The 21,256-nt window shown below is 42.0% G+C and overlaps 1 protein-coding gene across 1 annotated transcript in view; it reads left to right on the forward strand.

Annotated features, from left to right (window-relative positions):
• The window catches only part of LOC144769367 (uncharacterized), a 235,124-nt gene extending 215,150 nt beyond the window's left edge, over positions 1-19,974 (forward strand). The window contains exons 16-19 of the mRNA XM_078653424.1: positions 2,669-2,806; positions 8,867-9,036; positions 10,951-11,039; positions 19,137-19,974. Of these exons, the coding sequence (XP_078509550.1) occupies positions 2,669-2,806; positions 8,867-9,036; positions 10,951-11,039; positions 19,137-19,329 (590 nt within the window). The 3' untranslated portion in view covers positions 19,330-19,974. The remainder of the gene's footprint in view (positions 1-2,668; positions 2,807-8,866; positions 9,037-10,950; positions 11,040-19,136) is intronic.
• Positions 19,975-21,256: the final 1,282 nt, after the last annotated feature.

Genomic DNA, 21,256 nt, shown 5'->3' on the forward strand with positions numbered 1-21,256 from the left:
TGTCCCTTCTTTCTTTCATTTTACCATGCCTTCCTGTATTTTCACTTGTTGTCTTATATTCACCTGCCTTCTCACTTTTCCCCCTGTCTTTTCACCTGTCATTTGTTTCTCCCTACCTTCTAGCGCCCCCTAGTTTCTTTTATTCCCACCATTTTCTTACATTTCTCTTTGTCAGCTTGTGATCCATCTACCGCTTGTCCCGTCTTATAATTACTCATTTCCTTCCTAGCATTTGCCCTTCATTGGATTCCCTCTGCCCCTGCCTCTTATGGTTTCCCGGTCTTCATACATTTTCAACTTCTTACATTTCCATGTCTTCTTGTTTTCCCTAATTACTTTTCACATTTCCCACAATTTTCTTAGGTTTCTCCCTAACTCCTTGCTTTCTTCCTTATCACATCTCCCCATAACTTATTGTTTTCCATGCCTTGTTCTTTTCTTGAATTCGCTCCTTGTTTTCTTGCATTTACTTTTCCCCTGCCTTGCTTCTCACTATGTGAGGCCCAAAATCCTCTCCAGTTTTTAAGCAGATCTCATCCATATCTTGTAGCTCCCCTCACGCATCACTCACCCCCCCCCCCCATATTTCCCAACCTGGCCCTATGAAAGTGCAATAAAACTGAGGCATCCTCTCCTTGACAGCTCTTTGAATGCACCAACCTACAAATAAATGTTTAGATTGTCCACATTGCCTGCTGAAAAAATCCACCTTTCAGTCCTCGAATTGCACCCGTCTGGTGGATGAACAGGGCCCTCTATACATGTTAATATATATACATCTCTTTGGGGTGTGCAAGCTGGTGATGTGATCAAATGGAAAAGAAAATTCAGAAGAGGCATAGGGGAAAAAAATCCAAAGTACAAAAAAATGTAACATAAAAAAGGGACGGGAACATGTGAGTAATATAAATTATTGAAGAGAAAAACGTTAAGGAGAGGAAAAAATACGTTAGGAGAAGCAGATATAGGGATTATTCTAACAACAAACAACAAAAAATAACTCAAACGAAGTGATTAATGTGATATTAATGAAAAATATCAAGAACAGGATACAGAAATGAATTACTCTGTATTTAAAACTACAATGATTAGTTAATAGATCTTTACGAAGTATTTTATTTTGTCTGCAGTTTTTCATGATATTTCGCACTTCATGAAGGTTGCCAATTTCCCCAGATTTTCTTTGACTATGTAAACGTTTGTCTCTTCATAGCCGCATTGTTTACACACTCGTAGAATCCAGCAAGACTAATTGCGACCCTAGGAGCAGATTTTCCGCTCCTTTCAGTGGTGACTTACTGCTAGATGCATCAACGTTCGATTTTGCGAGTCCTTAATTGCGAAGTTTAAGGATTCGCATTTAGGGACTCGCAAAATCAGATGCATGTAGGATTTGCTAAAATATTAGCAATTCCTAAATATTCCTTATTTGCGACTCGCAGAGTGTGATTCGCAAATAAGGAATGACATCTCATTGATTCCTATGGGCCAAGAGGCCCATAGGAATGAATGGTGAGGAATTCTCAATTTGCGATTAGCAATTATCTAATCACAATTTGAGAATGCGATTTCAAGGGTGACGGGTGTCCAAAGGACACCCTGTTGCACCCCTTAAATTGACCTGGACACTGGTATTGCGCACATACATGTCCCAAGGACATGTGTGTGTGTAACATACAACTTTGAAAGATGCACTTTAGTGCCTTTTTCACAGTTTTCGCTATTTACCATGAAGTTTGATTTCACGGTAAATAGCGACCCCTATCAGCGAAATCGCTAGCTATTTTACATTCATGCATTGCATTTAAGGAATCTCAATTTGAGATTCCTTAAATGCAATCGCAAATAGCGATTTATGCATTTGGGATGATGCATCCCAAATGCATAAATACCGGTCGCAGAGGGGCAGATTCTGAGAATCTGCCCCTTTGCGAACGGTATTTCGCTTGATGCATCTTGCTGTTAATTCTGTGCTGAAAACGCTTTTCTAAGCAAACCAGCTTTGTAAAAGAAAAGATGGCTAAATACTTCTGAACTGGTTTCCAGTGTTAATCGATATATGTAACCTAAATTATTGCAAAATTCACAATTTTCAGACGGATTTTCTGAAGTGAAACAAACTTCTGCAAACAGTTGTTTTCATAAATCTTTACCAAAAAACGCATTACCCATATTAGAACATTTGAATGTTGGGAGCTCAATTGAAGACAATGAAGTGGCCCTGGGCTAATAATGACTGTATGCGCCTTATGCTCCAATATTCCAATGTTTGTCTTTTTGTTTGTTTCTTTTTAATTTAGAACATTATTCCCTCAGTGGGTGGAATGTTTTAACAGCCTCATAGCCCTTCTGCCTCAGGCTATACCAGTTATTAAAGGCCCTGTCCCTCTTTATAGGCCCATGCCTGTGTCTCGGACCTATAACTGGCGCTCAAGGCCTTCAACAACTGATGTCGACATTGGCAGCGGGCTATGAGGCTAAAGTAAATTGATGCCATTCTCCAGGTTCCAGGTCTACATGCAGTCACCTGGTTCTGACGTCCTTAACAGAGTTCAGAAGCGTGGCTTCTTGTTATACCACCTCCTCAAAACTGTCTTTACATCAAAATCTTCCTTTGATCATCTGTGCCCATAATTCACCTGTAAACTTTGTAAATGTTGTTTTGAAGTGTGTTACGAGCCAACCGATGAGGGCAAAGCCTCAAAACCGTTTTTGTCGGACACCTGGAAAGCACTGACTTACACCTCGCCCAACCTCCTGGAGCTCAGAGCTATAAACCGGAGTCTTGGAAACGCCGTACCACAAGGTTAGCTCCTGCAAATCATATTTACTTCTCTTTTGCATGTGTTTTGTGTGATGGTCATGTGTCCACTGCGTGTAAGTCAGAGGTCAACTTTATTGTTACCGCATGGCATTACATGCTCACTGCACATATACTGTATGTTTTATTTAGTGACTTTTACTTTGTATCCCCTTTTCAGAAGAGACGTCCTTGGGCAGGACTGGAGTGGGTGTACTATCACTTTAAGAAAAATTAAACTTGATGCATGAGCAGGCACAACCAAACTTGGACCGCTCCCACACAGATACTGAGGCACGGCCCATTTTGGGACCTGCCGCATGTGTGTACACACACATCCTCTTACATGCTGACGCTAGTGCTACACACATAAAACCCATCTCAGCTAAAAACAAACTATCACAAAAATCTCTTACCTACATTTATTGTGCATAGCACATTAAAGAGTAGTGGCAGTATAACTGCAAGCCCCATTGCCCACCGCCAACAACTCTCAACTTATAACTCAAGATTCTGCCCTTGTGGCACTAAAGAGATCACCACCATCAAGAGGCCTGGGACTCCCTCCACATCACAGAGACTCGGACCCCCTGCTTTGTGACGTATAAGAATATTCACTAGGTCTAACCATGTTTACTACCAGGCCCTATTCTCCATGCTCTCTTCGTGTATTCATAGGGAGGTTCACCTCCTTTCTGTCAGATGAGATCTCATACAAGAGGAGACCTCTTGATCCTCAAGTGTTCCACTCACCTTTGATACTTCCGTAGGCTTCATCCTTTCACCGGTTTTGATTAACCTCTACGTAGAGTCAGGAAGATGGTGTAGACGTAAGTGACTGTGAAAGAGGGGGGCCCCTGCCTAAACTAGATAAACCCTGGCAAGGAATATACTTTTTTTGGAACAAAAAAAAATTTCAACACCGGTTTATGTGCATTTTACAAAATGGTCTAAATGACGTTGACCTATGACACTATCTAAAAAATAACATAATGTATTCCTTCTTTATATTGTTTTTATTATTACATTATAATTTCATGAATATTCTTTCAAACAACATTTTTTTTGTCTTTGTTTTCCCTTTTTGTATAAATATTTGATAAATAATTTGTTATACAGACATTATTAGATACAAGCTCTACATAGTATACCGAATTAATTCAAGTTAATATACAGAACCACAATTCCATTCGTTCAACGCGTTTCAGCATGCGCCTTCGTCAGGAATTCTGTGTTTCTTTCACATTACTGGTAACTATAAATTAAAAAGATGTTTCAGTTAATTATTCATGTTATCTTACTTCAAAAGTCAACGTCAAACAGATCACATTATTTACATCTATAAGCACATATATTTAATCTCTTTAAATTTGACTCTTCTCCTGTACCAGTAGATCCAAGTCTCACTATGTCACCAGTCATTCATACTTGGTTCCAAATCCATTTCTACACATAATTACATTACTGTTTTTTATCTTGCTGCAAACAACTATACATTATTTACAATATTTACATATATATATACATTTTGATTCAAATTCTCATTTATAAACAATTTGGCTCTACTGTAAGTTTTCCACTTAATATGTCCAAGCCTGCAAAGAGTAATGCCACAATCCAACATTGCAAAAAAAGTGGATATCCTGTCTAAAGTTGGAAACTACGGATGCTGGTTCTGAGGGATCATTTAACACCCTATTTAGCAGGAAGCCTGCTGGTAACAAGGGTCGAGACACCTACATTGATCATCTGCTCTGTTCTCACCCATTGAAGCAATAAAGATGGCATATCATCAATTTACCTGTGTTGCTGTCCAACTATAGTATGCTTTAGTTACGGGAATGATGTGACGCTGGGGTTAAGGGCCCGCTCGTGGTGGGTGTTCACAGTGCGGTATAAAAGGTGGACCAATATAAAGGAGTAAAAAACAAAGGCATTGTAATCCGACTAGATATGTGTGATTGCCACCAACTATATGACTAGGCCATATTTCTACATACCTGCGCAAGTCTCGTGCTACTTTTCTATTGTAAAATTCTGTATTCGGACTTCTCGAAGTTATTCATTCTCTCGTGCCCGCATAAATTGTCAGGTACTGTCAAAATGACACAAAAATTTGTATAACTACTCTCTACCCAATATTTATACCGAATTAGAAGAGTACAAAGTACTTATGTTAATTTTGCGAACCTCAAAGTTGAAGTCGCCTCGCATCGATATCTGCGATGTGTGTATATCATTGACAATAATGTCCACCTTATAGGTTCAAACGTGTTACCTACGAGATAAACAAAGCTTTAACATTCTGTCCGATAAACATTGTGATGTATTGTATTGATGTTAGCTCTTAGCCATCCATTCAAATCTAATGTCTAGTTGTAATACACTGCGGGCAAGGCTGTCGCCAGTGCAGGATTTAAAAGGTAATAACCCAACTTTCAAACTGACATCGCGGATCGTTATTCATGGATGGGGCTACCCCTACTTCCCGCGATCCCAGCCCATTACGTAAAATTGCATTTCCCTCTTATAACTTACTTGTGCAGCGATGATCCCGCAACACAACCGGGTTCGTCTTCCGTATTTCAGCTTACATTAAGGTTACCACAAGTAACCCTGTATTTAAAGGTCAAATGTTTGCACGCCAACTCGCTATCAAAAATCGCGATACTACCGTGTACTGCTGGTATGCCACGTAACTACAGTATAATTCTAGCTTGCAGTGCCGCCATGTTGGAATGGAGTCTAGATGTATGGTTATAATGATTCGCCATCCATACAATATTTAAGTAATATTTACCGATTAAGTAATTGCGGAGAATTTTAATTGTATCTCCTTATATCATACATGCTTTATACTTGGTCTGAGTCTTCATGCCGTGCGAAAAATTTATTTATGATGAAGATATGCGGCGCATATATTTACAATTACCTCTCGAGCTTACGGGGATTGATATTTCCGATAGTAAATTCTGTATTCATAAGCTCACGTGGCTTGTGTATCCTATTACTTAAACAAATCATAGGAGATACCCTGGCTCGACAGCCCGAATTAGAACGTGGGCTATAAATCTAGTACGATGCCACTATCTAGATTACAAATAATGATGTGAATATGGCACATGAGGCATTAAACGGGAAAAACTCTTGCAATCGTGTCCGGCAATATCAATTCTAGGTATGAGTCCTCAGTATTACCAAAGTGCAGCTAGAGTTCAGGATAACAGGGAGACATCTGAGTGGGGGGAAAGTGTGTTGTGGTCTTAACGACTCTCAGAAGGCTGGACATACCTGGGAAAACAGTATGTATTGATTTATAGTATTCAAATACAACAAGAGAATATACAACAACAGTGAGTTTTCTACACAGTTTCCTTATTGCCTATACACAGTTTAGTCATAGTTACAGATAAATGGACAAGACTGTGACTATTCATCCCAATTAAATTATAGCCTGCTCCCATGGGATTTCCATGTTCAGTCCCTGAACCGCAGTGTCTAACAGAAAAATCCAGTATACCTCCCTCAATTTTCTTATTTTATCTGGATCAGTTCCTGACTTTGGGTGTATCCTTTCCAGGATATACCAAGACATTTCCTCAGGTGAATGACCTTTTTCAACAAAATGGTTCACCATAGGGGCTGTCGTTTTCTGTGTTCTGATCGCAGAGCGATGCTCAGTTAATCTCACATTCATTGCTCTGCCTGTTTGACCTACATATCCCTTTCCACAGGGACAGATTATTAAATAGATGACATTGGAGCTTCTGCAGTTATTAAGATCTTGAGGTTTAATGTTTTGTTTATTGAACTGCAGAGTGGAGCCCTGTATTGCGGTGTCACAAGATTTGCAGCTGGAACATCTGTACGTTCCCCGCACTGGCTGCAGGTTTATCAGTGATTGCTGGCCGTCTGATGCTCTATTTGCCATACGTGATCTTACAACATGATCTTTTAGGGATTTATTTCTCTTATAGGCAAACATCGGTTTTTGCAGCTGATTCTCCTTAGGGAGGTTTTTTACTCCTTTAGATTGGTCCACCTTTTATACCGCACTGTGAACACCCACCACGAGCGGGCCCTTAACCCCAGCGTCACATCATTCCCGTAACTAAAGCATACTATAGTTGGACAGCAACACAGGTAAATTGATGATATGCCATCTTTATTGCTTCAATGGGTGAGAACAGAGCAGATGATCAATGTAGGTGTCTCGACCCTTGTTACCAGCAGGCTTCCTGCTAAATAGGGTGTTAAATGATCCCTCAGAACCAGCATCCGTAGTTTCCAACTTTAGACAGGATATCCACTTTTTTTGCAATGTAGGATTGTGGCATTACTCTTTGCAGGCTTGGACATATTAAGTGGAAAACTTACAGTAGAGCCAAATTGTTTATAAATGAGAATTTGAATCCAAATATATATATATATATATGTAAATATTGTAAATAATGTATAGTTGTTTGCAGCAAGATAAAAAACAGTAATGTAATTATGTGTAGAAATGGATTTGGAACCAAGTATGAACGACTGGTGACATAGTGAGACTTGGATCTACTGGTACAGGAGAAGAGTCAAATTTAAAGAGATAAAATATATGTGCTTATAGATGTAAATAATGTGATCTGTTTGACGTTGACTTTTAAAGTAAGATAACATGAATAATTAACTGAAACATCTTTTTAATTTATAGTTACCAGTAATGTGAAAGAAACACAGAATTCCTGACGAAGGCGCATGCCGAAACGCGTTGAATGAATGGAATTGTGGTTCTGTATATTAACTTGAATTAATTCGGTATACTATGTAGGGCTTGTATCAAATAATGTCTGTATAACAAATTATTTATCAAATATTTATACAAAAAGGGAAAAAAGACAAAAGAATTGTTGTTTGAAAGAATATTCATGAAATTATAATGTAATAATAAAAACAATATAAAGAAGGAATACATTGTTATTTTTTTAGATAGTGTCATAGGTCAACGTCATTTAGACAATTTTGTAAAATGCACATCACCCGGTGTTGAAATGTCTTTTTTTCCAAAAAACGTAGACGTAAGTGACTCAAGTCTTGCCAGATTAAACCTTTGATGCCCTCCAAATGTTTAAATTCATGTTTTTACCTTATTCTGGCATGTTTTGGCATATTGCCACCCTCTTTTTGCCTGTGGATGTGTGTCATGAATTCGTGATCGCTCCTATCCCAATTTTGCGGGAAACAGATTACAAGTGGGCCACTTAATGATTGGCTGATACAATTTTGCATTCGTATCTTGGGTTTCCAGAATACCATATGTATGAAACCCGTATCACAAAGAATCCACTCCTGAATGAACACCATAGAAGTGCTTTAGAAATATCTCTGTGGTGGCTCTGTGAGCCTCCATGCCATGTAATTGACCTACCAACCGGGGCCTATAGATGATAGGAAAACTGACCACCATCACAGGTCCTGTGTCCTAAAATGATTGCTGGGTGTGCCTCTAGTTTACCCCTTTTCCTGGTCATAAAATGCTGTGCAACAACAATGGCCACTGGAGCCATGGAGGCCCCTGAAAGACATTCTTCATGGATCAGAGATCCCCATACACAATATAGAGGTCAAAGTTTATCAATTTGCGCATGCTGCCTCATGCTGCTATATTTGTAAAGTTCAAAAAGAACTATTGATGGACAGATATTCCCAGACGTGGGTCCTGGGCTCACTGTGCCACTGGAATCAAGCTATCCTGGCTGCAGAGGGTTGAAACCTCGAAACCGGTCCTAGGATGCTTGTTTTCGGTCCAGGAAGGACCTGGCTTAGTAGTTAGGGCTGGACTGTTCCCAGGAGGCACAGGGTCAAGATTGATTTGCATATGGCCAGGTCTAAACTGGGGTGGCATGGTGAGCAAAAGAATGATGGATTTAACCCAGATCTCTTGACTGAGGGTGAATATTTTGATGTGTTCTGCTTTCCGTCCATCAATTGTGTGTCTTTTACATTTGTAAAGTTGGCAGTGGTTACTTTCTTCTTGCAAAGTTCTTGAAGTTCACCAAAGACATGCATTTTCTATAATCTGCCCAGATTTGCCTACCAGTCTGGATGGTATCCTTGAAGCTGCCGTGACTCTCTCTCGCCCCCTGCTGAAGCATCTGCACTGTGTGGTGGTCACACTTGGTGCTCATGGTGTCCTTTTGTGTGGACGGAAGAGCGATGGCCAGACTGTGTCGCTTCGCCCTGGTTTTCGAGAGCAGGTAGAAGGAAGAAACCCATTTAATACCCACTCCATGTGAATAATTGACTCTTTTAGTTAGAGTTGCCTTTCCACATTGTCATATGAATAACTTGCAAGTCATATTGTCTAGAAGACAGTTTAAGTACTCTTTTCCAATCTAATTGGTGTCATGTCTCTTTACTTGTTTTGTACAACATGTCCACGCATGTTCTTGGTTGGCTACGTCCGGTCCAACATGAGCCAGAATTTGATATGACTTATGCTCAGGTGATGTACATTTTGAGCGACAATTAATCGCCTCTGAATTCTCCTTGGCACATCATCTTCATTGACTTCCAGATTTGACTCTCGTCACTTACTCCTCTCAGATCTAGCTCATAAGAATCGTAAAAATTGTCTTTAGCTTAGCTTGTGTTAACACACCTTTTGCCACAAACCCTTCCCAATTACCAAATCACTTAGTTTAATCATAACACTACTCATTTGTTATCAATGTTTTTGTTTCTTAGGCAGTCCTCAACTTAAAAAATAATAATTTCAACCCTCTACCTCTCTGGCCGGCTGTTCAAGCCGATCTGGGTTCAATCTCCGCATAGGTCATCTTTCTTGCATAGCTCGAAATAATGTTTTCCACGTCTTTGGATGTGGAGTTCTGCAATGAACGCACACATTTTCATAAACACATCTTTCAAAGACAGTCTCTCATAGGCACCTGCACACATGTTCACCAACCACTTATTTCTTTTCACCAAACCATATCCCTAAGATTGCAAAAAGCTGTCTTCTTGATAACAATAACTTTTTTTTTTAAAGGCTACAAATAATGTGCAACGTTCCCCTGTCCTCTACTACTACTTCAGTTAGAAGAACTGGCCTGATTAAGCATCCTTCCTAAACGTAACTTAGTAGTAGTAAACAACTTCTGAGACAATACGCTTCAAGAACTTCGCTCAGGCCTTGCTTCAGGCCTATACTCCTTGCTTTGCGGGGTATTGTACACACTTTTGTGACTTGCCAGGAGAAGCAAAGTACATACAATTTCCTACAACTTTCTACACCTCTATATTCAAAATATGGCTTCTTTTCCACAACCATGTTCACGTTTTAGTAATTGTTCTACTCATCTAAAAGTGAAAAGAGTGAAACACGTGTCAGGAGCGACATAAATGGTAAATCATTGAATTGATTATTAGAACATTTGCAGCAGACATAGAAACAGCAAAACGCCATGACTGATTGTTTGTGCAGCCTTCCTGCATATAAACAATCATTTTAAAAATGATGAGTTGCAACTTCGCCATTGATTTAAGGTTGTTTATGTGCAGGAAGGGACACCTTCCGGCACATAAACAATCATTCTCACAATGCAGGCACCTTTGCACTATTGTGCAAGGGTGTCTAATTGGTGCTAGGCAGCTGAAATTAGCGTCAGCGCAGGGGAAAAAGCAGGACTGCACCGTATGGTTGCCGCGCTCTGCCACTTCTTTGTAACTATGCCCCTGAATGTGTTGAGGATTTGGCGAAAGCAGTAAGTACTTAAACTAACAAGTTAAATGGCCGATGTTCCCTAAGGCTGATCTAGGGCCTTTATCCCCATTTAGAGTCCATCCCTCCCCAGGCAGTGAAGGAGGTAATATGGCTGCTCCTCTCTCTCTGCCCAGCCTTACTTCCAAACACCCTCCTCATGCAGAGCTGCATTACAAAATTATGAAAGCCCCCATACAAACAAAAAAAAAGCATGATAGCCCCCGATGCCTCTCTTACCAGTGCTGGACTGGACCCTCTCAGCTTTAGCTTTATAAAACCAGAGACCGGTTGGGACAAAAGAAGAACCTCCTGGATGAAATGAAGATTGAATTGAGTCGCTTTGGGCGCCATCACATTGTATTTGCTGATCTGTGCTCATCTGTGGCCACTAAATATTCTTTCTCAGGAACCCTGTGGAGACCTGTGTGCCGCGCACTACCCAGCAGCTCCTATTCCGAACCAGGAGATCATGAATGTGTCTGGCGCAGGGGACAGGTATGAGTTTATATGTAGTGAATATGTATTAATGTATTTGTCATTCCAGACTATGCGCTTGCCCATTCTCCTGATGGGTGTGAGGTGGTATTTTGTGTCACTTCCATTTAGATATTGTTGATCATGCCTCTTCTGGGTGTTGCATCAAGAGTAGAAAGAGTTCATGGAAGTAGTCTTTTTGCATGAGTCGTGCAGGAGTGGACACTTCTACAGAGGCAGCAGTGCAGGAAGAAGGTGCAGGTCATGCCCACAGACATCTGGACTCTCTGCCACTCATTCAAATGTTGATTATCTGGGAGATACCAACATGCTGATCTGGTCAAAGTCCTACAGATGGCAGAGTCTGCTCCAGGTTTCACCAGAGACCATTTGCAAAGACAACAAGTGGGTAATTACTTGTAACAGGCATGAAAACAGCGCCTCTATTGTCCGCGTCAACTACTACTCGTGAGGAAGTATTTGGAAGGGAAAACTGTTCCAGGTTGTAAACGTACAGAAAGTGAGAGGTTTGTGAAAGACAGGTAATCCAACAATCATGATCTACCTGACACTTTACTATCGTAATAATAGAAATGTAATATAGGCAACTTGTCAAAACTAAAAAAAACTTGTGTTCTGTGTTTCACCACCAGTGTAAACTGAAGTGTGGCCATCCTTAAACCATCTCTGCTCGTGCAGGGATAAATGTAAATGTAAATGTCAAGGTATTTGTAGAGCGCACTGTCACCAAGTGGTTTCCTGGCGCTATTATTCATACCGCTGTGGAACCCTTCCTGGCTTTCCCTGTGAAGTGTCCACTCCTAGGCACCCCCAGGGTGAAGCCAGGCATCCTAGCGCTGTTGGGGCCGGTGTGGAGGTTGAGCAAGCTATTGCCCAGAGTTGCAGCGTGGGGCCCATGATTAGAATAGGCACCGAGGCGAGAATTGTCAGGTCCGAGGAAATTGAGCCCAAGTCCCGCCAAGGCGGGAATTGAACCCTGGTCCCGGGCTAGACCTCTGCATCAGGGTCTGCCGCTCTAACCATTGAGCCACACTCCTCCACACAGGGATACCTAATCAAATATAAGGAACCCATGCTGAGGCGAGAGAGTGGGGTTCAGTGGACTGCCTGGAATGCCATTTTCTTTATACTTTGTCCTCCCTTTCCTCGCCCCTGTCTTAAAGTCATGTGGGTGAAAAAGGCAACCTCCTTGTCGCCTTAAATGAAATATGTAGAGTAAATATTAACATTTGTTAACTTCATAACTCCTCTTTATCAGAAGTGGGTGTAAAGAGGGGTCCTCTTCTCCAATACAGCTTGTAAACATTCCTGAGCAGATATTGCCATATTCACTGCAGAAAAAGAAAATAATGGAATTCTGGAAGCCGCCGCTGGGATGGAGAGATGGGTGCAGGATTGGGATGACAAAAAGTGGGTTTTTGTGTAATGAATGTCACTGGCAAGTCATTTGGGAATTATTGCCTCGCACCTCTTCCTTGTCACACTTCTAAGGTCATTCGATGTTTTAACCTGTTAGTACACATTGATAATGAATCAACCACAGCCCAATAGACGCTTTACACATGACTATTTCATGCACACATACACGTAAATCAAACTGAACACTGACATGAATGCAGCTGAGGCATCTCTCACGGAGCCCACAATGGATTCTGAAGTCCTCATAGAGAGGCATTGAGGCTAAGCCGCAGATGCATCAATCTAAGAGTTCATCTACTGTACCCTTCTGGGATCTTGTATGTGGTATTTCTATAGTGCGAACCTAGCCAAAAGGCAGCGGAGGGTGGGTTTTTTTGGACACGGAAGAGCGGTAGATTGATGCTCTAGACCACTGAATTGATTTAGGGAATTAAAGAAATCTCTAAATCAAATATGGCTTCAAGTACCAGAGTGGTGCATGGTGATGTACAGAGCCGGTTGGGTCATTCCAAGAGGATGGCATTGGAATGTCCCCCCCCCTACACTGTGACCTCGGTCTTTGCTATATTCAAACTAAAAAAGTTCTTTTTCACTTAGTGCAAAATGCGGCCATGACAAGAAGGGTCAGGCAATTTTATTGGCCTCTTTTTCAGCTAGAAGTGTATTTGAGTATCATCAGCGTACATTTCGGCTCACCAGATATTTCTCAAGGAATTTTGCAAGCATGCGCCCATAGACATTTGAAAGCAGGTAGAAAATGGATGACCCCATTGGGACCCCGAATACTATGTCAAACAATGAAGAGTCGTTTGATTTAGTGTGACATAGGCCCTCAGTACTAGTTGACTGGAGCTGTATCCTTGGGGTGGGGCAGAGAAAACGACTCCAGGCAGCTAGAATTGTCCAATGTCTCTAGTGCCAGAATCTTCGGGTCCAAACTTTGGACCTGATAATTCCAATCCCGCAGCCGGTGATAGGGGGGCTGCAGGCAGTTGCTGCACCTGGCCTCTGCCCTACTTCATATTTTAGCTGGGTGGGAGCAGAAAAATCTCCCTGAGCTGAAGTGAAAGGTTCTCTGTACTCCAGCTACTCCTCGCCCCCAGACAACCCCCAACTCGTGAGGAAAAAAAACACATAATTTACCACCTTATCTAAGCAGTTGGTAAATATTTGTAGTTTAGGATCCAGTGAGGAAAAAAAACACAGGATCCTTTATTTTCTCGGTATGAGGGAGCAATATGTAGAATTTGACCCAGTGTTCCTGGGTCTCCATGTTATTGCCCATTCCGAGGTGGAAACTTGTAATCCCCATCATCTCACCGGACGATACTAGCCAGTAGGGTAAAACCCAGCCACGCTATCTCCCCACAGAGATAATGGGTATCTTGGAATGTGGCCCTTAGTTGGAAGGAAGGGCTGGGTGCATTTCAATGCAGCCCTCCACAGCAGTGCAGTTTTTAGGGCTTACAAAGAAGGGTGTCGTGATCTGCTGTATCGTAGTCTGATGGAAGGCCGGGAAGCGTGGCATTAGAGTTTCTCAAATCATCCCATGGCAGTAGGAGATCTCTCATTTTGGCTATGATGGTTCTTGAGTGCTTGGCTGTCATGACGCCAGAATGATGGTCGTGCAGAAGGTGGTTCATTTCCAAGTGCTGTCTGAATTATCTTGTGGCTTCCTTTTCCATTAGTTTGTTGGGGTATTGTAAATTGGAGAATAGCCAGTAGTTGGATTAAATAGCTCCCAATTGGATCCTCAAGAAAGTTATAAAACAAAATTCTCTGCAAAATTTTAGCTCCCTCATGGATCAGAGGAGGAATGGAGCAAGGACCCAACTTTGGGACTCATGGATGACCATAAGTCCCAAAGTTGGGAGTAGGACTTGAGCCTTACAGAATGCCTGGACAGCAATATGGCCTTGGTTATCTCTGCGTCATCATTTCATATGTCAAGACGCGAGATGCCTTTGGAGCAGGGTTTTGCTAGCGAAGCAAACAGAGAAGAGATGAAGTTAAATGAAGAATGCATGCCTGAGCCCTGGACTTCTGGAGTTGGATAAAAATCTAGGAGTTCCTCAGCCATGAAATGGTTATCAATGATCAATGATAAATTCTGCTATGTTAACAAATCACCTGATATTGTCAAGTCTCGATTCCACGAAGATCTATCCATGATCAAAGCCACCCCTCTTTTGTATCTCAGTATGGATACATTTATTGGGGAAATACAGTGCCATTCTCTGCTGCCTAAATGAATGAAATAATTACTTTTGTTAATCATGCTGCTATTCAATTTGATGTAGTTGTGACTTTACCTTAATATGGTTCCACAATTGCAACTATTGTATTCAAAGTATCAAATAATCCCAGTTGATTTGTTAACATAACCGTGTTCATCTCTGATCATGTTGCCTTTATCCCAATGAGAAACAATTCGATTATGAAGTATGTTGTTTTTAATTTGTCATGTAATCATACAGACATTCTATATCATAGATTTTTAAATATTATGTAAGAATAAAAGTTATTTATGAGTCATGTTTAGTTGCGCACTTAGCCTTTCTTGAGTATCATTTAGCGATTATCATTGATATTGTTAAATAGAACTGTAGTTGCCTAGGATTGTTCTATACAATTGTATTTTTCCTTCCCTGGGAACTGATATCAGTAGCAGGCGGTCCTGAAACTTACTCCGGCAAAAACGTACTAAACTCTAGTAGGAATAAGAGGAGGAAATGAAGGGGGACACTAAACGCAGTATGGCTCTATGGATTTAGAGTATTTATACTGAAGTTCTTTCCAAGGTGTCAGGCCAAATCCACTAGCCACTGCCCACGGTATCTTTAAGTCTCTTCTGTCATCCATCTGCTTCTCGGATCTGATCTACTCTTTGCTTTCCAGAGTGTCTCACGCTGATTGAGGGTCCGTAAAAGAGTGAACCCAAAGTCGCGTTGGATATCACAGGAGGTGCTACACCCCAAGACCAACAGCCCCTTTGAAATGATGATTAAGGTTTATGTTTTGGAGCTACACATGTGACCTCCTCCCTCTGCCATGCAGTTACCAGGTCCAACCAAACTGTTCGAGTGTCTGAGTCCCCTCTCAGGTTCCTTTGTTGGTAGATGAATTGTCTGTTGGACTTCCAGTGATGCTGAACCATTTTCTTCCCTCATCTTTCAGTCCAAAGAATGCTGGATTCTCTTTTTTAGGTTTTCCCCATCATCTAACCCAGGAAATCCCAGGGTTCTTTGTTGTAAGGCACTTGGGGCCTGATTCACATAATGAACTTAAGACTCAATCCTAAACTTACTACTATTTTGGTATTCACAGAATGCACTTACTACTTTTGGCATTCACAGAATGAACTTACTACTTTTGGTATTCACAGAAGTTAGGATTTTGTCTTAAGTCTGTCTTAAGTCTGTCTTAAGTCTGTCTTAAGTTTGTCTTAAGACAAACTTAAGACAAAATCCTAACTTCTGTGAATACCAAAAGTAGTAAATTTATTCTGTGAATGCCAAAAGTAGTAAGTGCATTCTGTGAATACCAAAATAGTAGTAAGTTTAGGATTGAGTCTTAAGTTCATTCTGTGAATCGGGCCCATAGATGTTATCCAGCATGTCCACCTCTCTCAGGAGTGTGTACCTTTCCTGAAGCTTCCCTGACTCTCTGTTGCCTGCAACTGTCCATTTATTCTATTCTCTAATTTTGCTGTGTCATTCAATTTCTTCAAGTTTCACTTACCCCTTAACCCTTAACCTCTTCCCTAGTATCCTCCATCGCCGAGACCTTGCATTCAGTTCTTCCAACCATGGTCCTCAAATCTCTCAGCGTCGTCAGTGCCCCCCCTGGGTCACGCCTACTACACAAAGGGCCTTCTGATACACTATTCCCTTTGTCAAGAAGAACTGTGCTAAATGGCATGTGGCAAAAAGCCTTTCTTGCCCCTGGAGGTCCTTGTTTTGATTTATTTATGGAGGACGACAGCTAAAAGGGTCCCAAGCAAAGTTCAGATAATCGCTATGCAGCAGAGAAACTCTTTAGAAGTACCATGTGCTAGTACTGTCATCTACACAGAGTGGGACTTCAGGACCTTTCGCGACTTACTGTCCTACACGATCGCTCCCTAGTTAGTTAATACCTGGGCTCACCATGCCTCCACACCGGGCAGGCACCTTGAATGTCTGCTCCCCAGTGCTGGTCCTTTGGGAGCCAGTAGATTCCTTTTATTCGAAGTCCACCACTGTCCACTTCTGCAATCAGGCCTTCCGATCAGGCTCACAGCATCATCTGTTTTCTTATCAGGCTCGGTGCAGAGACCCGCAGCGCCATTTTGGAGTTCATCTTGGCAACAGAAGGTCGGGGTACCACCTCTGAACGTGTTTAGAGATGGGTGAGGCAGACAGTGTGAAAACAGTCCATCCGGTGTCCTGGCCTCTGTCAGTCTAGCTGATCTTGGTTCTGCCCCTCTGTCACATGAAGCCGCCATTCCTGGCCTTTGTAGCCGGAGCCAGAAGCTCCACGGATCCAGAGCTCCACGGATCCAGAGCTCCACGGAACAAGAGCTCCACAGAACCAGAGCTCCACAGAACCAGAGCTCCACAGAACCAGAGCTCCACAGAACCAGAGCTCCACAGAACCAGAGCTCCACAGAACCAGAGCTCCTCGGAACCTGCGCTCCACGGAAGGCTGTCCGTCCTGGAGCCTAATCTAGTGCTTTACATGATCATTCTTGGTGTGCCATAGGCTGCGTCCTTTCACTCGCTGATCAATGCCTTGAATTTTGTCTTGTCCCCCTTTGAGGCCTTGTGTATTCCAAAAAAACAATCCACCAATCCAAGTACTGTATGCTAGTGGTATTGAATGGCTTAGTAGACACATGTAGTGTCCTTGAGAGCGAAGGTCCTTCTACTGCCTCTCAGTCTTTGAAACATTTGCATGCCTAGGAAAAGCATCGATCCACATGATTCAGTGCATCAATCAGAATTTCATACATGACACACAATGAGTACGAATGAAGTTCGCACTCCGCAGTACCTGTCTTCGATGCCCGCAAGGAGTCCGTAGGTCTGAAAGAGTGAAGTCCAAACACTGCCTGTTGTTGCTTAAACCACTTACTGACACCGGTCCGATACATCTGGAAGCAACAATGGTACAAGAGGCCACCAAAGAAATACATTCACTATGAAAGAAAGTTCAAAAACATCTGTCATGACCTCACTCTGATTCATTAAAAGTGAAAGAGAAAAAAATTAATGAACAACACTTATGAACCAACAGTGGAAAATCTTCCTTAAGCCCTTCAGGCCCTCAGGGTGTTAAGTCACATGCAAGAACGCGGAGGTGAACAATGGCTAGTAATCCCTTCCTTCCAATTTTAAATAGCATGAGATACTTCAACTGTGCTATAGGCTTCTTCCTGCATGCATGCCTCTTCAGTGATTGACAAGTCAGAGGTGATTTCATTCTAACATTAGATACTTCCAGCTTGTTTTGGTGTTGTGGTTGAAGATCACGTGTGGTTTGTAGGCTCACGTTTATTACAAGGACATACTAGGGGAGAAACTATCCTGAGATACCTAAGAGCATTTATGGGGAAACTGATGTGTCGCACTTTTAGCCCTTTCCAGCAGGGGGCGCTGCACTCAAAATTCTGTAAGTTCAGTCTTCACCAGCAGGGTGTGCTGTTCGAGATGATGTTGTGGCAGTGTGCGAAGGTGCATTACCATGTCCCGGAGTGCCTGCCTCTTAAAGAAGGAAATGCTGCACTAAATGGCTCTGACTGAAGCTCCATTTCCCTGTCGATCAGGACCTATTTTAAAAGGGCCCTCCGGAGAATGATGTCACAATAGGTCTCAAAACCCAAGCAGATGTCATTAAACAAAGGAACATTTTAAGAATGCTAATAGCTGGTGAAACAGGACTGGGTAGAATACAGTTTTTCTCTTCACTGGAAACCCTGTTAAAAGAATAATTCTCACTGCAGGCTTATTGTTGCTGAATGTTCATTCAATTCTAAAAATACTAAAACCAAAGTAATAGGTGTTAAATATGTGCAGTGCAATTAAAATGTGACTGTTTACCTTTTATATAGACCTTATGTGTGTTGCACATTTACACTTATGATATCCGGTTTAGAAAAGGTATGAAGAGTCTATGCTCTGCAGTCCCAACCTCCACCAGTAGGTTGTGCTATAGGTGACATGGAATTTGACACTGCAGAAAGCCTACAGCAGTGCTTTGAATTACATATCGATGCTCCTTTTTAGCAAATCCTCCTAGCTTCCATTGGCATTTTTTTTAGAAAACGTTGAGTTTCTTTTTTTCTACTAGAGATTACATGTTGTCTCTATTATTTTTCTGTCTGGTTTATGACATTTATAAATACTTATCTGAGCCATGTATGTGTTTGTTGATTTCTTTCAGTTATAATGAATAAAATCAAATTGTACAAAAGAAACCTATATCATTGAAGTACATTTGGTTTAATTTTAAATTCATGGACTATATATTAAAATACTACTGCGTCCGAGTCCATCACGTCTGATATCATCTGTAATCAAAACTTTTTTAGTCTCTGCAGAATTGAACTGGTTCTTCAGCTCCATTAGGTTATTTTTTGTCACCACAAACGTTGCTGTCTCATCACATTCTCATATCAGCAACCATTCTCTTTTTCAGTCTCATGGCTGGGATCATCGCTGGCATAGTCTCTGGTTGGGACACGGATACCTCTATGCGGATGGGCCTCCTGTGCGCTCGCCTCTCGCTCCGCTCCCAGGATCCCATATCCCAACACATCACCCCGGCTAGCGTGAGCCTGGAGCATGTGAGAGCTGAGCAATGGCCTGAACCCAAGCGGTGGCAGTTGTGAGCATGCAAGCCAAGGTCAAACTTGAACTCTCTCTTCTGCACTCTACCTCATTCTGATCAAGTGTCTTCCTAGAAGCCATTGCATGATCATCCATCCAGGATAATCTTCAGAATCGTCAAACATGAACACAAGAAATACAAAGGCAAACTTGTACTTTTAAATTGATAACAGACAAAATGTGAACCAGTTTTGATACTTTGCATCTTTTTGGGTTCTCTGCTAGGGAGCCATATGACAAGGACAGACCCAAGGGACTTTGCATCTCTTCCCACCCGTAGTCTGAGTTTGTTACGCTGCAAGCCGTTCTTCTAAATTGCAAGTTCCTACTAAGTTTTTGGTTGACTCCTGGCAAGTAGCACAAAGTTGGTGTCTCTGTGGTACAAGTTCCCTGCTTATTTTTTTAAAGCTGGTACACATTTCCAATTATTCAGTTGTGGGTGTGTTGTATGGAATAGGTACTAAATTTGCCTGCAGTTTAAAGACATTCGACACAAACTTCGTCACCTGTTGGAACAACTTCCTAAACAATTTCACCAGCGTTGTTAACAGTATTTTCAAGATGTCTTACTCTTACAGGTCTTTTACTTTGTCTTGCAATATTGATTATAAATTTACTAATGCTTCAGTACTCCTAAGGTAAACTTATAATGGTTATGGTGTCATTCATTCCAAGGTTGTAAGAATGTATAAGTCATAACTCTAGCGCTGGGATACCTTAGGGTGACTACGCGTTCTATAAAGAATTTTAATAATAATAACTTTCTTTAACATGTTCTCAACCACTTGTGGACATACTAACTTTAAATATTGTTTTGCATGGTATTTATGTAGTGCTTTTTATACAATCAACTACATTTCATGTCATTGTGTACGTTGTCTACTGTCACAATAGGGATTGATGGTCCATGGAATGTAAGTCCACAGATATTTTGTTTGCTTTATAGAAGAATATTCCAGTGTTAGTTCTGTTGGTAATGAATTTATATGTTCCTGCTTCGATTTTTTCCACTTAAGCAATTATTTAAATAAGACCAGCTGTAATACAATTTCACAAATCCTTAATTTGCCCTTTATCGTTTTTAGGAGTGTTTTTTTAGGTCGCGGACCAAAGGCTGCGCTTGCACAGTCTCCGGGAGGAGATTTAATGATTTGGAGTATGGGGGCTTGAACCCGCCTCCCTCCTCCATTCTCCTCCATTGGCTGGCTTCCTAAATGGAGGCCAGCCATTGGAGGAGAAGGGAGTCACTCCAATAAAGCCCCGTTTCTTTCGGATTCGGGGGCGTGTTTTTGGCGTTCTTTCGCCCAGTGACGTCATCAGCCACTCAGAACGCCTAAACACGCCCACGTATCCGAAATATTCGGATGTTTGCAGCCGCCATGTTTTTTTTTCTTGTTTCCCATCCTGTCTGCAGTAGACCTCTTCGCCAGTGGTCAGGCAGACCCCACCGTCTGCGTCAACCTGCCAAGGGATGCTCAATCAGGCAGGGGTTGGTACTCATGGTCTGCCGCCCCACATAGTTCATTCATGCAAGGCCGGAAGGCAGAATAAATCCCAGACAAAGCCGTGCTTCGCCACACGTTCGGTGCTCCAGGGCCAATAACTCACCACCTGTATGATCTACAGTGTTCATGTGCACTTCACAGGTCCCCAGCAGCGTGGAACATGTCTGCTGTTGCCTGCCCGCCGGCTCCTCTCCACAGGTATAACGGGCGGAGGCGCTGCCCCAACGTTGTTTATTTCAGGCCGGTGTGCACGGGCTGTCTCCGTTGCTGCACCACCCCAGCATCATTTGTTGCAGGCCGGTGTGCACGGGGCTGTCTCCGGTCCTCAGTGAGTGGGCAGCGATCCTGACCAGCACAGGCTCAGTCGCGTCGCAGCTCAGAGGGAGGAGATGGTAGGCTGCGCCGGTCAGGGGCACTGTAGAGC

The sequence above is a fragment of the Lissotriton helveticus genome, chromosome 1_1 (assembly GCF_964261635.1).
Source record: "Lissotriton helveticus chromosome 1_1, aLisHel1.1, whole genome shotgun sequence".
Lineage (NCBI taxonomy): Eukaryota > Metazoa > Chordata > Amphibia > Caudata > Salamandridae > Lissotriton > Lissotriton helveticus.